The sequence below is a fragment of the Sciurus vulgaris genome (genome assembly GCF_902686455.1).
Source record: "Sciurus vulgaris genome assembly, chromosome: 1".
NCBI classification, from domain to species: Eukaryota; Metazoa; Chordata; class Mammalia; order Rodentia; family Sciuridae; genus Sciurus; species Sciurus vulgaris.
Window position 1 is genome coordinate 5,344,516 of NC_136461.1, and position 18,048 is coordinate 5,362,563.

Sequence of the window (18,048 nt, forward strand, 5' to 3'; positions counted from 1 at the left end):
GGGGGTGATGTAGAAACTGGGATGCCGAAGAGGACCGGCAACGCAAGTGCTGCACCAGACATTGACCCACAGTCCACACCACACCCAAGGCCAGCAGCACTTGGCTCTCAGATGAGGACAGGAACCAGGGGAGAGTCCCTCTTTCAAAGGATGGTTACACCCCACACCTGTGGTCTGGAACCTGCTTCCTACTTCCCTGGTGCCTTTTAGAACAGCTTCCCCTCCCTCTCCACTGCCTGACATGCTGGTCTCCGTCCTGGACCACTGCAGCCCAAGTCCTTCAATGTCCCTGATATATTGTGCTTTTCCACAATGTTCTCCATGCAATAGCCACTGTCATGTCTTCTAAAACAAATCGCACCAGGCCAGCTGCGGTGGCACATGCCTATAATTCCAATGACTCAGGAGGCTGAGGCAGGAAGATCACAAATTTGAGGCCAGCCTTGGCAACTAAGCAAGACCCTGTCTTAGAATTATTTTAGAAAGGGCTTAGGGCATAGCTCAGAGGTAGTGACCCCGATGTTCACTCCCTAGTATCACCCAAAAAAAAAAAAAAGTCACCTTCCTTCCCCCCTTGGGATTTTTGGAGCAGCCTCCTCGGCCTTTCCCCACTACCCAGCCCACACCGCCATGTTTTTCAGCATCTTGAACATGGCAGCACCCTCCTGCTTCAGGATCTCAGGAACTTGCTTCCTCTGCTGGTAACCCACATCTGTTTCCTCCCCACCTCCCTCAGCCTCCACTCCAGCCCTTCAGAGCCTATGTCCCAAAGATAGATGCTCTGTCACCTGTCACCCCCACTGCTTGCTACCTTTACGGCACTTATCCTAAGTTACATTTTGAACTGCTTTAGAGTCCATAGGGCAGGGAGGCCTCTCTTTTTCTAAGATCTATCATGTGGCTGGTTCTCAAGTCTGTTGAAGGAACTCCCAAGGCTCAGGAGCTCTCTGGTAAAATGGGGGAATTCCACCCAACTTTCAGGTGACCTCAAACAATTCTCACGTATTGGGCCCACACTCCGTGCCACACTCTGTGCCAGTTACTGTGGTTTGTATGCAGCTGCCACAAAATTATTCCCACCCCACCCACCCCATTTTATCAACAAGAAAACACATATTTTAAGGAACCTATCCAACACAGCCTCAGAAAGAAGCAGGGCTAGAGTTCCGGCCCACACCATTTGAGTCGAGCCCTCACCTTAACTGAAGTGAGCACCAGGCACAGCGCAGGCGCCCAGTGAGGTCATGGAGGGCCACCGCCTCCACCTGGAAAGTGAGGAAGCGGGTGTCAAGGGCACAGAGGACGGTACCAACAAGGCAGAGGCAGGCAGAGGCTGCCAAGGGCCCCACACTCAGCTAAGGCACCCGCAGAGGGCAGCATGGGCTATGGCTCTCGGTCGGGCTGGGACAGAGGCTCTTTGGATGGCCCCAAACAAGCAAGAAGCAAAGCTGGGGCCACAGCCATCCAGACCTAGCCCTGATTCAAAACGAGTCTAGTGACAATGCTGGTTCCTTCCACTGCTTTCTCCTGATAGGGACCCCACAGCCCCACCTCCCGGTATAACTGCTTTGATATAACACCAGGATCATTGAGTTTCTTGATTGTTAAAGGTAAACACAAGCAGCTCGCTTTCTCTCTGCGCATTTATTTTATTGCGGTCCTGGGATTGCACCCAGAGGCAGTCACCACTCGGCTACAGCCCCAGCCCTTTTAATTGTTTTCATGTTGAGATAAGGTCTTGCTAAGTTGCCAGGGCTGGCCTCAATCTTGAAATCCTTCTGCCTCTGCCTCCTGAGTTCAGGGGTTGCAGGTATGAGCCACAGTGCCCAAATAACTATACACTTTTAAATTAAAAAGATTATTTCCTTTTGTTTAAAAATGATAAAGCTGTCAAACTGCCTACAATACAAGAGTTTAGGCAAGAAACATTTTTAACGGTGTCATAAATAAGTATTATAACTTTATTAAAATGAAAAGACAATATTCAAAATAATGCAACAAAATGAATAAACTCCTTTGTCCAATACTGTACACATAATGCAGAAATCAGTGCATTTTCTAAAGCATGTTTTAACCTTCATTTAGTTCATACTAAAATACCATAAGCTTTAAATAGCTCAAATAATATCATTCAGCAGTTTAAATTGTAAACAGCTTGTTGAACTGTTAAGAGAACATCGCAGTCATGTCCCTGTTAGAGCACCTTCTCTGCAGTGCCATCTGCACAAGACAAACGCATCAGAGGATGTGAACACACGAACACAAGCAGTGGCTCACTGACTCTAGAGGCAGTGAAGCAGCCAGCTGTGAGTTTTCAGAGCAGGAAGATGCTAATGTGACCTCTGGCATTAGGACATGCTGTGCTGTTGGTCAGAAGTGTTTTACTTAAAAAGCAAACAATCCCCCAGGAAATACTGAATAGGAACCAGCAACACAAGGCCAGCTTGTATTGCATCTGTTTATGAATACAGTCTTAAAAAAACACGACCCCCCCACACAATAACTCTCAGTCGCACAGCCAACAGCGTCGCTACTTTGCGAAACTCCCATCCTGAACGCTGGCAGCTAGTGTGCCTTTCCAGCTGACTGTGTCCTATGCCACTGTCTTAAGGCCACACCACAAGGGGCCATGTCAGCGGGTGGAAGCAAGCAGGAGCTGTAAGGAGATATTACCAAATTTCTATCTTTCCATTTTTCAAGATGTGAGACACACACAGGTGATTATATGGTTGCTGAATAAACTGTGATCACTCCCCTCAACAGGACAGAAAATGAAACCTACAAGTGTCAGGCCTTGGGGGTGATTCTGAACTCAGCAGGTGCGGGCATGGCGAAGCACCCATGCTCTGCTCTTGATGGAGAAGGCGCTTGCGAAAGGACTGAAACGAGAGAGAGGAGGCCTCAAGGCCTCTTCAAACCTGCTAAACACAAATAATTCTCTTTATGAGTCTGATCTAAACAACACTGTCTTTTTCTTCCATTTGCTCAATTTTAAGTCTAACAGGACCATTCCTCCAGCTCAAGTTCTTATTATTCTGCATGTATATTACTCTAAGACAGTAGCTAACTGGTTGACCTGCAGCTAAGGTCTATGGTTATACCACAAGTTTATACATAGGTATATAATGTATGCATATATAGAAGTTTCCCCATCCTCCCCTCCCACCATCACATCTTTATAGACTTTTTCTTCAATGCTAACAAAAGCAGGGAGTCTCAGAATAGCACCTCACAACTGCTCTAACCCTTTCTCTTTTATACAAGAGTTCAGCTATTTCAGGTTACAATCTGACAGATTGTCCTCTGACCCTTGATCAAACTGGAAAACTGAGAACCATCTGTTCCCCCGTAACTTCTGCTGAACCTCGACTCCCATTCTAGGGAGAAACCACATAGGACAAGTGTTTCCGCTTCCCGTGGCCGCCCAGGTCCATTTTTGCCTTGGAATCCAGCTTTTCTGTGATGGAAGTCATACTGCAGTCAGCAGGTAACGGCTGGATCTGCGTGCCCGTGTTTGTTTCTTCTGCTTCCCTAAAGAACTTTTCATATCTGTCCAGGTATGGCGGTCTCTCAGGTAGTAGGTAATAATGTGTTGAACTAACCTTCTTCCCATTTTCAATAATGGGCAGAATGCAAGGAACCTTGTTGGCAGATCCCTCGCTGTTCTGTCTTTGCAGGGCTTTGCTGCTAACGTACTTGGGATCAGGGGCAAAGCTCTGTGTCGGGGGCATGACCCCATTGAGGTAAGATGGAAGGCTTTTAGGACTTGGTGTGCGTGAGTTACTCCTTGACAAAGGTTCTCTCGGTGGCACTTTGGGAGGCCTGTCTTCATCACTGTAGGTGCTAGAAGTGACTTCTGCTGACCACCGTCTATAATCTGGCTTTACTGGCCGGGGAGGTATGGGAACCCTGGGAGGAACCTCGGGCTTGTCTTCGTCAGAATCAGGAGAGGCTCTGTGGGTGTAGCTGGACACCCGAATGGCTGGCTTGTTGAAGGACCCCGCTGGTCCTGAATGAGACCTTCTTAATCTGCGGTGGGTTTGAGGTGGAGGAGGATTTGGATTTGAGACACCTCCATTTTGGTCAGACATGTAGCTGAGATCGGCTGCAGAAACAGCTGGGGTGTCAAAATATGCGTAGTTGATCTGTCCACACCCACGGAAGCTCCGCCTACCAGGAACATCATATTTGAAATCAGAAAGTACACAGTCTTCTAAAAGGAAGTCTGTATCTGAGCTAGTTAGGAATTCTACCTCACAGTCTGTGTCGTCCAGAGAGAGGTCTTCAGAGATGGGCAGTGGCGGGAGGGGCCTGGAGCCCCGTTCACAGAGAGCTGCACAAGGGAAAGGGGAAGGGCAGTTTTTCACGGGTGTAAGCGGTGGCGTGGAAGTGCAGACCCCATTCACTGAGAGCTTCCTAAAGCCACAGACAACCTGATCCTCTTCACGCTGTCCCATGCTTTCACTGGGGGGAATGATAAGAGGGGGCAGGCTGGACTTTTGAGAGGGACCACTTTCCGCAAAGGAGCAGCCATTCACTGGAGCAGACCGGGAAGCGTGCCCTAGAACAAATGAGGGATGTTCATAAGGATCAATAACCCTCGACCCGCTGAGGGACGAGTTCTCTGCTGCTAACCCCGAGAACACCCATGCAACCGCCACGGGGGTAATTAGAGCCAGGAGATGGTAACACACGTGATCTTGATCAAAGAACAAACTATCTCCTCTATCTCCCTTGGACATATGCATGGCACACACCCACACATCTGAGGCAAGTTCTGTGACGTGTGCAAAATTCGCAGAAGATGAACAGCATATAATTTACATGAATACCATGCTACACCAGCTCTGCCATTTAAGACACGTGACACTCCAAGGCATGCTGGGCATGAGTGAGAGAAGACAAGGTCCTTCCTGCCAGCACATCACAATACTGAATGAATGGACTCACGGTGTATTCACCTGATAAGCAGCTCAACAAAAACCTAAGGAACATAATGTTCATGCTGGAAGCACCACATGCACACACAGTTTTCTATGCTTTAACACTTATACTACTTTCATTTATTGCTTTCAAAGATGCATTCAATACTACTAATAAGGAGGAAATCTTGTCCAAAGTTTCTAAAGGTTAAGTATGCATCATGGCTGGCGAGAACTAATTCTTGATTTTAAAAGATCACAATTTCACAGAGTTCTCCTTAGGAATCAGTGACCCAGGATAAAGGCCACCAAATACAACAGCTGGAGGAAAACAGCTCCAAATCTGCTGCCACTAGGGGTCAGAATTGTTGGGAATAGTTCAGTTTTCCTCTAAAAAATACTGCCGGAGGACCCGCCAACCCCACCACGGCTAGCTCCCCTGACTTTGAGAATACATACCGATGGACGGGAGGTGCTCCTGAGAACTCAGACTGCAGGCCATGGTTATTGGGTCAATATTTAAAAAGTTGCTGAAAGGAAAGGAAAACACGTTGATCATCAGCAAGCAGCACTCACAACCTGGATGTCACTGTGATCTCAAGTTCATACAGAGGGCAGTGGCACTGTGCACTCTACTCACTTTCCAAACTCACTGCGACTGCCCCAGCAGGTCTTCCCGTTCCCCACCGCCTGGCCAGTATGGAGAAATCCCGTTTTCAATGGGACTCTCATCTCCTGAGCAGCAATTCCTGCTGTTGACATTGTGCCTTATCCTGGGATGTCTCCAAGTCTGTGAAGCCCAGGAATTTTTAAGTCAACCAGTAGCTTTCATTCCCTGGTGTGTGGGGGGGGGGGGGGGGGGGGGGGGGGGGGGAGAAGAGGTGAGAGAAAAAAGGAAACAATTCAGAAACTAGATCACAGCACCAGTAGGTTCACAGAGACTCTGGGGGGTGGGACAGAAATAGCTGTAGGCCTTGCCCAATCCTACTTCTCAATCCTTGTTGGAAAAACAGCCCTCTCACTACAGAGCCAGACAGCTGCACAAGCCACAGGGCCTCCCCAGCCCATGGAGCCAGCCTTCTAAGGCACCGCTGCAATGGGCGTTAGGCTCAAGGGAATCCTGCTTATTCCTCGCAAGCTAAAAAATTTCAGAAATCACTCTCTCCTACTGCAGGGCTAGTATTCATAAACCCCAACACTTGTGACAAGAGGGTCCACAGTACTGGCGGCTGGCACCCCACAGACTAGCATTAACTTGGAGTCTGTGTTTCAAGGTTGGCCACAGAAGGCATATTCTCCAGACACAGCTTGCTCAAAAAAGAAATCATTATATATGAAGATACTAATTTCCATTATCCTGTGAAAATCAAGTTCTACAAGATGACTGGCTCCAGCCTTGGCCCAGCACAGCTTTGTCCCTCCGTTTCAAAGACAAACGTAAAGATACATTCTTTACATTCTCCTTTGTGAAATGCCTGGTAATTCGTGTCCTGCCTGGCTGCAAGGCATGGATTACAAAGGCCAAGTACACTATTCTTAAAACTAGTGGCTCCTAAACTTCAGGAACCCCTAGTCCTATGTTACAGTCTAGAGTCCCTGCAGCCTCTTTTTAACTTTACTTTAGTATCTGTTAGATCACAAGCATTAAGTAGCACCAGTCTCTGCGGGCTCCATACATCCACATTTGCTGACATAGTTAGGCCTTTCTCCCTTGATACTGGGATGCTGTCAGCTATCCATGCAGCACTGACTCTCTGAGACTCATACACACACTCTACAACTCTGCCTCACGAAGCTGCTCCAGCACTCTCACCAGAAGCCTGCACACCTGCCAAGCGCTAGCGCTGTGCTCAGGACTGAGGATGCCATGAAGGTGACTAGGGCACCTCTGATGTTGAGGGGTACACAGGTTCTTTCATTTGCTTAGCAACTTAAAATCCATCATTTACAAATCTGTCACCTCCTATGAGAGCTCAGGAACAGGCCCCAAGCACCATCCCTGCCGATTACCCTTTTATGAAAAATATTTTTTTAGATGTTGACAGATCTTTATTTCATTCATTTATTTGTATGTGGTGCTGAGAATCGAACCCAGGGTCTCACACATGCTAGGCAAGCGCTTTACCACTGAGCCACAACCACAGCCCCAACCCCACTGCCTTTTAATCATCAGTGTCTGAAACATTAACAGGTGCTGGTAAGTGAATGTTTGCTGAATGACTTTACAGTATCATTTGATTATTATACCAGCTGAGTGGATACAGTGTTTAAGGTAGAGGGAATTTTAAAACTAAGGATCTAAAAATATATTCTGCGATGTCTATTTTTTTCAACATGAAGAGGGAATGTGGAGATCGTAATGTTAAAAATTTCAGTGATGAAGGAGCACGTGTCCCAATTCTTCTCGGAAGGGAACATCAATGATGAATTTTCAGTAAAATATGACCAATGCTGCAGTGTTTCTAATTGTATCTGGTTCCAATTCTCTGCATTTGACTCTCCCCAATTAGCCATTTTGATGCATTAAAGAGCGATTGTAGGATAGGTTTAAAATATTACTTTAGTCAGTCATTATTTTTCTTCATTTAAGAAATCTCAACCACCAGGAAGTCTCATGAAGGCCCTTTAAAGATCGCTGAAATAAGGCAAATGCATTATTTACTTACCCCAGGTAAAACTCTAAAAAGTTTAAAAACCAATTTAAAAAATGGCTAGCCTCTCCCTCCGTATGCTCAGCCCAGTGGTTTATCTGGCTTTTTCTAAGCGTTCTACAAGCACTGGCAAGACTACAGGGAAAGTGTCTGTGGTAACGTAAAAACGAAAGGCAAGATAGGAAGAAGATGGTATTTAAGTAGTTTGAAAGCACACGTTTGAAGATTGTTCATCCAGATTACAGGGAAATGCTGCGGGGGATTGGGGAGGCCCAACCCCCACCTGTCGGCAAGCCAACAAACACTACTAGTAATTACTGTGTGTCAGCCTCCTAATGCCATCTAAATCTTAGCTTTCAACAGAATGATTGTGTAACTATCGCCTCTGCTGAAATTGCCTTGGAATTCTGAACTTACATTTCAATGGTCACTTAAAATTATTTGTATGTTCTAGAAAAAGTTATTTTTTATTCATTGTTTCCACCACCTACTTGTTAGCTTTCTTAAGAAAAAAATTTTTTTAGTATAAAAAGAATTGTGTTCACTGAGCCAGCTCACTTCTGACCACAATAGTGTCTTTGTGTATTCATAGAAGGTGACCTGCCTCTAAATTTCAATGGGGAATTGTGAATGGGCCATGTTATGAAACTGTCCGAACTTCCTACTTGCTTGCATGGGAGAAGCCAGGAGGGCAGCGTAATTGCCACGTTCTCTTCTTTTGGAAAATAACTTCAAACTGGAGACCCAAAAAGAGCAATGTGCCACAGGTTTGGAAAAAAACTTTTCAGAAACTGTTCTTCAGATGAGTATGAAACCACCCCAAACTCTAAAACTTCCCTAAAAACCAAGTGTCCAGCTGTATATTCCAAGTGTGTGCTGGGGAGTGGGGGTGGGGGACATCAACCAGCCTGGCCAACCTCAAGCTAAAAAGAAGGAAATCGGCTCCAGTGAAATCTGACTAGTGCCGCAGTGTTCAGCTCTGCCTGGCTCCTCAGAACTGTGCAACTGGTTGTGCTTTGCACTAGGACAACAGCTGCAAAGACATCTTGGGTGGGAGAGATCAGTACCTGGGGCACCAGACAACATTCCGTCATGACCCTCAGTGTAGGAAAGCCAGTGTTAATCCGGCTGCATGGTTTAGACCAGGATCCCAACAACCTTGAGAACAACTTTTCTTACATTCATGAACCAACCTTCAGTTTTTTTAATGGGTCAAAAATGCAGGTACATACCAACCCCAGATGTGAATTCTTTTTTTTTTCCTTTTCTCACTAACATCACTTTTTAAAAAAATTAAAAAGTGTTGGGGTGGGGGGGCACTTGAAATCATGTTTTTCAAGTCTCATTTTATTTTCTGTTCACCCCTCCCCCCAACAGCCAAGTTTGAACTTCCTCCACCTCGACACAGACATAGACAGTTCCTGAACAGAGGACCCCAGCCCGGGCTGGGCTTCAGCCCTGCATTTCCTATTGTCTGGTGATTATCTTTCCACTTGGATGGTCTGCTGGCATCTCAAACTCTACAAACCAAACTCCTCCTCCTCTCTCTTACTTCCCCTCCCCTCCCCTCCCACCACCTCCAGTCCAGGAGGATCACACTTCTCCCAGTGAAGGCCGGGAACACTCAGTCACTAAACTCCACAGACTGTCTACATTCTTTCTCAAAGTCACCCTCCTTCCACTCACTGGCACCGCTGTGCTCCAGTCTGAGACACCCAGCCACACTGCATACCAGTACCAGGTCAGTGTTCCCTGACTACCACTCCACTGGGAGCCTGCCCTGCTCAAGAGCCTTCAGGCTCCTGAGGAAAACCCCTGCTGGCAGGAACACACCACCACAGGGCCAGCCCACCTTTCAGGCTCTCACTTCTCTGTCCTCCAGATGCATGAGAATCCAGCTTATGCCTTTGGCAACTCTTCTCAGGGCCTGTGCTGCAAACCCTCCCTCCCAGGAAAAGTGAGGCAGGGTCTCTGTCCCGTGCTGTGCCCAGAGTCTCCTCTCCGCCTCCGATTCCCAGCACAGGGGTGGTGCTGACTTATCTTTTTTTCCTGTGGCTCCTGGCATCATTCACTCCTGATAAATACTTATTAATGATATTGAGAAAACATGCACCTCATATTTTAAAAAGCATTATATGAAAGTTTCACACAGGCTGATCGTCCGTGAAGAACTAGGAAAAAGCAGAGCTCTGTAAGGGATAAACTTGCCCCACGCCGGGGTGCAAGGCTGCCAGTAATCATTCAACACGCTTAGGATCTCCTCAGTTCATTTCCAAAATCCAAAGCAGACAGTTTGCAGGCTGAGTAATGCTGCAGTGGCTCACAGCAGCGCTTCCTAAATTGGTTCTTGTTCCTATGCACTGGCTTGAAGCAATCAGGGGAGTACCTTCTGAAAACGATGAATTTTATCCTCTCTTCCACATTGTTCCTTCTGGATTACAATGCATCCACTGTGTTTTTGCTACTAAATTTAAGGTAACTTTCCTTTAAAAAAATAAAAAAGTCATACCAAATGCACACTGCATAAGAATCACCTCTTTACTGAGGTGAAATCACTTGCTCTTAGCTTGAGGACAGTCTCTTTGAAACTGCTTCCCCACACACGCACCACACGCTCAGGCTACCTTACGGCAGTAACCTAGATATGCTTACCTTGCCACCAGATCTCATTAATAAATCTCAGGAGCAATCCTCATGAGGAGGAGGGGCACATTTTTGTCATACAACTCATCCAGTTCTGCCCAGTGCTTCCTTATTTAAGAGTGTGATGTAATTTCCTTCTTTCAGTCTGGTTCTAGAACCTGATTTCTGTTTATTCAGGGTGATAAATGGTCTTTTCAGCTGCATTTAACAATTACCTACATAACTAACTATTGCCATAGCCAGGGAAGACATAAGGTAACTACATTTACAACCAAAGATTATAAAAAGAAACTTATTTAGACCCTCCCCAGATATACCAATGTCTGCATATTTATGTTCAAATTTTATTGTGATTAATGTCTGAAGCACTTGTAACCAGGCTATTGACACATTAAGCACTAATCTTAGTTATTTTTATGGAATTTTATTAATAATTTGAGCTTACTGATTTGATATTCATCTACGTATTCAGTTTTTATGATAGCTACACAGTTGTGTAACCTGAATTTATTTGCTGAAAGAAAAAGGACACTTCGCAGATTTTCCAAAAACAAAGGCCCGAATTCAGAGTTTTTCAGATTTCATTTTAATAGGCTGATTTGGAGGTAGGGAAAGAAAGGAAGCAAGTCAGGAAAACTTCCTTCACTATACTGTTACCACAGAAAAGCAGAAAGAGTCTTTGCATGGGAGACTTTTAAAGTAAAATGCAATTAAAATATTCATGTGCTGATTCAAGTAAAACTTGATGATTTCAGCAAATATTAAAATGTAGTTCAATATGGTGAAAGTGAACATTTGTGTCTGTTTTTGTAGCTCCATTCTTCAGAGGCCCTTTAACATCCTCAGCACATAATGGCCCATTTGTAGGTGGTAAAAATGTAGGCAACAAGGAAAATAATTTATCTTCAGACTGTCAAAATTAAAATTAAATGACACAATTTCTTCGATAATTTGGAAACATTCCAGCCAAGTATTTCAAGAAATGGCCTATTCGTTCAACACCATAATCAAAAGCTTTTTGATTCATTTAGTCCCACGATTTTAACTGGACAGCAGGAAAGTAGGAGGAGTATATTCTTTTGTCCTTTGTACTTTTTCAACAGAGCACAAGAATCTGGTTATATATATTTTTATATGCGTACATGTGTGTATACATGTACGTACACAGAAGATAGTATTTTTTGACATATACTTATCACATCTGATTGTGAAAGGTTTGTGAATTCTGCTGTAATCACAATGACAATGAGCGCAAAGGTCTAGGTTGGGAAGTGAGTCTTTAAAGCTTCATATTTATTTAACAAGCACCCAAGTCACCCAAAGGGTTACTCTAGACTGTCAGAATGAATACATAACCATTAGTAATAACTAACATTCATTGGACACTTATCTGCCGGGCATTGTTCTGAGGGCTTCATGTGTATATTAATTTATTTAATGTGCTCATCAACCCTGTGAAGTGGGTCACCATTACTACTCTCATTTATAGATGAGGGGCTTGAGGCACTGAAAGCTAAGGAACCTGCTCCGGGTCAAACCTGGTGAGAGGCAAGGCCAGGACTTAGGCCCGGAAGCCCGGCTCCAAAGTCCAGGCTCTTGACCACCACACACCACTGCCTCTTCCAGTCCCTCAGGGCTGTTCCAACTGGTGGGGTAAGATCTGACTGAGCGTAACACTTCACCTTTATGGACAGTGCAGATAAACTCTGGGGGGCATTTTGGTTGATAAGAGTTTTTCCTGGATAAGCTGAAGGCTATGAAAGTTCCTGTTTTTCCTGTAATCCTAGTGAACTGGGAGCCTGAGGCGGGAGGATCACAAGTCTGAGGCCAGACTTGGCAACTCAGTGAGACCCTATCTCAAATTAAAGTTAAAGAGGGGTCTGGGAATGTAGCTCAGTTGTAGAGGGACCCTGGATCCAATCCCTTTAAAAAAAAAAAAAGTTCTGTTTTACTTCAACTCCCTCAAATTTTCCTTATTAAAAGTCATTAGTTGTACCTCTGGCCTACCATCTAAAATGGGTGGGTTAAGGTGGCAGTCTGACCTTCTATTATGACCACGTGCAACAATTCTTTTGAAGCCCTCAATCTTTAATGATAGAGTGATGCCCCATGGTGATGTAACCTGTTACAACATAGTATTTGATACAGCACAGGTCTGTCTTCACTCGTAAGAGGGGTTACTACGTACACCCAACGGGCCTTCCCTAACATACCCTCACAGCACAATCCCAATGATGGCATTATAACCAGGTTTTTTTGGAAAATATGGACTTTAATAACAAAAGAATACTTTATATTCCTAAAGCACTGCACAAATGATAAAGCACTTTCTTCCACATAGTCTCACTTGATCCCCACAACATCCCTCTAAGAAGAGGCAGGGATTATAATCTTCATTTTGCAAATGAGGAAATGAAGTGAGGTGAAACGTCCTGCTGTGAGCAAAAGAGCTGGCAGGGCTCTCTGCCCAGTACACGCCCCTGCCTCTCCTCCCTCCAGCACCTTCATCTCAGGCAACAATCTCCTTTCTCTTCCTAACATGGTTTATTAATGGGGAAACTGAAGCAAATAATTTCTAAGTGCAATGCTAAGTGCTAGCCAACCAGAGAAAGGAAGTGGAACTAATGTTCAGATCAACAACATTTTTTTCCCCTGCACTGGGGATCAAACCAAGTGCTCCACCACTGAGCCACATCCCCCATGCCTCAGCTCATATTCTTAGAGGGCACAGATTCACTCTTTTCACAAATACTTATCAAATGCTTGTTCTGGACTGGATACTATTCTAGGTAAAAAAGAGATGTGTTGCTGCCTGATGACGTTTCTCACCTAATGAGGGAGGAAAATGACAAATAAGTAAGCCAACAATTCCAGCAACTTCAGATTGTGATAACTTTCAAGGAAACAAACAGAAGTACAGTGACAGGACCGGGAGGCGGAGGAGAACATATTTACCCAGGTGGTCAAGAAGGCCTCACTGGACAGGGGACTTTGCAAACTGAGTTATGAAGGATGGAAAAGCCGTAAGAAGAGCTGGGAGAAGAGCCTTCCACAGAGGGCGAAACAGTATTTTCGGTAAAAAGCAAACTATAACTAGGTAAGTTTCCCATCCGTGGGTCATTAATGAGAGCTTTTGAACAACACATTCTAATTCCTGCCATCCTGTTTCCAAGTTGAAAAGGAGTATAATTCCTGTCCCAAGTTCCACATTTTAAAAAGACATTCACTGAGGCCTGGAAGATTATGGTCTTTTTGTAATACTGCACAATTTTATGACATAAAAAGTTGGGCTCTTTTGTCAATGAAGACTCCTAATTTCAGAAATCCTTTTTCCTCTCACCTTTTGAAATCTGAATCCCACACTACCTTTTCTCTACCTAACACTAATTCTCTGTTAAGCTAGCAACTTACATTTAGGACCCTGAAATGTTTTATCTACCTTCACCAGTTTTATCTACCTTTACAATACATGTGTTTATTCTGTGTGAATAATGCCAGAATACCACAACTGGATTGTGTTTATCTAGTAAGCTGGTTATTCATTAGCTTTTACAAAGCATGGCCAAACACCTGCAGAGGATGCTAAGTGTACCTGATGATGAGGTACCAATTCATATTTATTTATTATGAGCAGAGCTGCTCCTCTGGTAAAGGGAGCCTATGACATTCAAATTCCTGGAATTACCCTGGGCACCACCTTTCCCCTCCTCTGCTCACCTTTCTAAAGCAACTTGATGGTATGTTGACAATCAGGTCAGTCTCAAGCATGTTAGATTGTACCTGTAATTTAGGCAACTTGCTTTTAAAAGCTACCATTAGTATAAGCAGAAAGGAAGTATTATCTAGTTCAACCTGTGAGCAGCAGCAGTGAAGTTATTTTTATGTAAAAACTCAAGACTACAGCATAATTAAACCTCATAAAAGGGTGAACAGTATCTACTGTGAACTGAAAATACGAAGAAGAATTCATTGAAAACAATCATTTCATCTGTCAAAAATATGAATTCGAACATTTCACAACAGTCATAAAAAACAGATTTGCCTTCCAACCCTTATCAGTGACTGGTCCAATCCTGCTGAGCCTTAAAATGTAAAACATGCTTTCCTGCGTTTATTTATCAATATCAACTCTGTGCAAGGCTGCCTAAGATAAAAAACTTTGTTACAAGGCAGAGTTCCTGCCCTTAAGAAGTCTACCATCTAATATAACTGCCTGGTTATAAATTGATAGTTAAGACTTCTCTCACCTATTAGCATATATCCACCATAACACACAAGTGAAATAAACTCTACAGGAAGTGAGGAAATGACAAATTGTGTCTGAAGTCCATGCTAAAATATGTTTTTCTTTTCAAATGTGCTACTATTCAGAAACGGGATGGGTTGATGACATAATTAGCAGGTTAGCAAGAAACCAGCTTCTTTTAGTTTGAGCTTTGCAAAATCTGGTCTGCTGATATAGATAAGTATCTGTCTTGGTCTGTTTAAGTAAAATGTCTCTGAAACTAATTACAGATCATGTCAAGAAATATAGCTTAAAAAAAAAAGAAAAAGAAAGAAAGACTCGGTAGAGGCCTTAGATGTTTCAGTCTCAACAACGGTGTATCTACTGCATCCAAAAAGATTTACAAAAGCTTGAAACTCTACAGAACGCTGTTCTCCAGGAGGGGGAAAAAGGCATTTTAAACCTCACCTTTCTTCACCTCTGACAGTTGCCTGGAAACCAGGCCTGCCCTACCTGTGTTGCAGGTGTACCTGAAGTCACCAACACATCTCTTTTAAAGCTATAGTCTCTCTTCTGACTGCACTACTTAAGTTCATGACTAACAATCTATTCACATTTTTATCAGGCAGGAGACTGGTTTCTTTCAAGCAGTGATGAAATCCTAATAAAGACCTAGGAAGCACCGATGCAGCACCCATCACGGCCAAGGAGTCATCTAGTTTGTACCAGGATACGATACAGGTACACGAAATTCCCGGCAAGCGTTCGCGTTTTCAACGCGGATCCTGCAGCTCCGCTGAAGAAGCGCGATTCTGGACGAGGAGGAGCACGACACGACCCGGAGGCTGAGGAACAGACCTAGGAAGCGACCGCAGCCGCCGAGCGCCCGGGCGAGGGCGGCGGGCCCCGGCCGACCGCGGGCGCGCAGAGCCGCGCCTCGGCAGCCGCCACCGCAGCCCTCCCGGCAGGCCCGCCGCCCGCCCTCCGCAGGCCGGTGCCCGGCGGGGACGCGTCCCGGGCCAGGGGCGCGCCGGGGGTCGCCGCGCCCACGCCGGCGCGGGGCGAGCTCGGGCCCGGTCCCGCGCACGCCGCGAGCGACGCCCGGCCGCCCGCCCCTGCCTCTCCGCCCGTGCCGGGGCGGCTCGGCGTCGCGGCGGCCTCTCCCGCGCGCCCCACGCCCCCGCCTCGCCGAGCCGCCCGCGCGGGGGCCTGAGGGGAGCCGCGCCGCGTCCGCCCGCCCGCCCGCAGCGCCGGGCGCCTTACCCCGGGGGAGCGGCGGCTGCCCCACGGCGCCCTCCCGCGCATGTCCGTCCGGCCGGCCGGCTCAGCGCCGCTGGCGGCGGGGCCCGGACATCGCGCAGGCGCCTCGCTGCTCGCTCGCTCGCTCAGTTGCTCGCCCTCCCGCTCGCGCCGCCTGCCTCGCACTCGGCCGCCGTCGCCGCCGCCGCCGCCGCCGAGTATTTAGCGTAAGCGCGGAGCGTGACGTCACGCCCGCCGCCCCGCCCCCGCCGCGCAGCCAATCCGGACGGCGAGTCGCTTAAAGGGGCGATGCCCGGCTGCAGCGGCCGCGGGGGCCCGGCGGGCGTCGCTGGAGGGCCCCGGCCGGCCGCGGCCCTGGCTCCTCGCCTCCGCGGATCCGGGCAGCCGCCCTCGAGCGCCCGGGCGCCGGGTTTTCTCAGAAGTCTGCGCGCAGCCGGCCTCGCGCGGAATTTCCCCTCATTCCCTGCCCGGGGTAGTGCCTGCCTTTCCCTCCCGGCAGGCGCGCGAGGACCGGGAGGGGGACACTGCGGGGCTGAGGGACGGGAGGGGCGGCGTGGGACGGTGAGGGACCGGGAGGGATGGCGGGGGACGATGGGGAAGGCGAGGGACGACAAGGGACTGGAGGGACCATGTGGGACGGTGAGGGACAGGGAGGGTTGTGCGGGACCGAGGGCACAGTGAGGGATGGCGCGGGCCGGTGCTGGGCAGTGCGGCGCTGTGGGGATCCGGAGGGGTTGGGGCGAGGCAGCCAGGGACAGGGCGGCGTGGGTCTGTGCGACACGGTGGGGCAGTGCCGGGCAACGAGGGACGGTGAGGGGCAGTGAGCGACCGAGGGGCGGCCAGGCCTCCTTGTTGAGGGCAGGGCCTCTGGGGGAGGACCAGGGCCCTTAGGACCCCGCATTGGACGAGGAGCCCGGTCCTGGTGGCGCTGACCCTTCCGCGCCGCCCCCGCTTCCGGGAGCCCCGCCGGGCCCGGGTCCGGGAGGCGCCCCCGGTTCCCCGCCCGTGTTTACCTGTTAGACCCCAGCTGGCTGGATGGCTGCGGCCGCGCAGCCGCCAAGGAGCCTGCAGGAGGCTTCTGGGGGCGCCGTGATGCAACGTGGGCTTATAGTTTAACCGTAAAATAAACAATACAAATGATAACAAACCAAGAGTGGCTAAAGTAAGAAAAAAAGCAAACAAATGGAAACCCTCCAGTTTTAACTAGAACAAATTCCCTGAATGGTACTCTACAGAGCAGAGGCCAGAGACCTGCCACTGACCTCTGTGGTCTCCACAGAGCCCTTCTTGCACTTCAGCAATAATGCCTGATAGTTAGACGGTTAGCACAACCTAATTGGGGTTGTTTAACATATGGAATGAGATTCTGGCCTCATTAGCAAGTTAACTATTAACTTTGCGCCCCATGAAATGATTTGCCTTGTCTCCAACATTATTTACTTACATTCTTTTCAGTTTAATTCAGAGGCCTAATTCTGAATTCAAGGCCTTAAGCACCAAATTAAAAATGAAAAACTAAAGTATCCCTTTGCCTTCTTTCACTTGCAAGAAAAACAAATGTTTAGTACAAGAACAGTTACTCTGCTCTTTCAATGGTACCTTCTGGCCTCCAGGACTGTGGGGTCATTTTCATGCCCAGGCTATTTACCAACATTCGAGTTATCCCACCTTTCCTGTGTTCTTACTTCTTGGCACTCATTAAGTATTATAGGAATTAGCCACAAGATAGTGCTGATTTTCTTACCAAATTAATTGGGTTTTTTGGTTCACAGAAAATCTATCCAGATTCCACCCCCGCCTCCCCTGCTTTATGTTGGCCACTACCCATAGGCTGTTATCAGTGGAAAAGAGAAGATCCACCTGAGAACTTGCCCAGAACATCTTTTCAGACCTTACAGTACAGCATTTACTGAATGGGGACCTAGATGAGCTCCGGTTTCATCCAAAAGGAACCCTAGTTACGCTTTTTCAAGTCGCCACAATACTGCTGTAATTTGTGCTTTGGCCTTATTGGCATGCTTTTACATTCCCTATTCATAAAACAGTGATAATCTCCAGAGCAACCATCAAACACACCCCTTCTTCAGAGAAAGAAGATCAACAGGATACTTACTATATAGTGGTGAGCTGTACGATGTGCTAATGTTTTGGTAAATTATCAAAAATCACAAAATCATATGAGTAATACATGATTAATCTGATTTTCTCTTCTGATCTATTTTAATCTTGCAAAATAAGCATTCAATTTATTCATTTTGGGGAAAAAACAATTATAGCTGCCAGTTTACTAAATTTGGTCTATGATTTTTTTCATATAATGAGACTTTCTCAGCTGTGGAGGATTACA

At 46.8% G+C, this 18,048-nt stretch overlaps 1 protein-coding gene across 4 annotated transcripts; it reads right to left on the reverse strand.

The window, feature by feature from the left end:
* Positions 1–1,940: 1,940 nt before the first annotated feature.
* Positions 1,941–16,735, reverse strand: ERRFI1 (ERBB receptor feedback inhibitor 1). Of its 4 annotated transcripts, none has more exons than XM_079133851.1 (4): positions 16,715–16,735; positions 5,563–5,757; positions 5,382–5,452; positions 1,941–4,561 (listed from the first exon to the last, which is right to left on the reverse strand). In XM_079133851.1, exons 2-4 carry the CDS (start codon positions 5,682–5,684, stop codon positions 3,378–3,380), a joined length of 1,377 nt encoding a protein of 458 aa, XP_078989977.1. In that variant the 5' UTR covers positions 5,685–5,757; positions 16,715–16,735; the 3' UTR covers positions 1,941–3,377. The 4 variants fall into 4 exon arrangements, with proteins under 4 accessions (XP_078989977.1, XP_078989978.1, XP_078989979.1 ...); XM_079133852.1 differs by lacking the exon at positions 16,715–16,735 and adding an exon at positions 15,705–15,893 and having other exon boundaries at positions 5,563–5,712; XM_079133853.1 differs by lacking the exon at positions 16,715–16,735 and adding an exon at positions 15,705–15,893 and having other exon boundaries at positions 1,941–4,333.
* Positions 16,736–18,048: the final 1,313 nt, after the last annotated feature.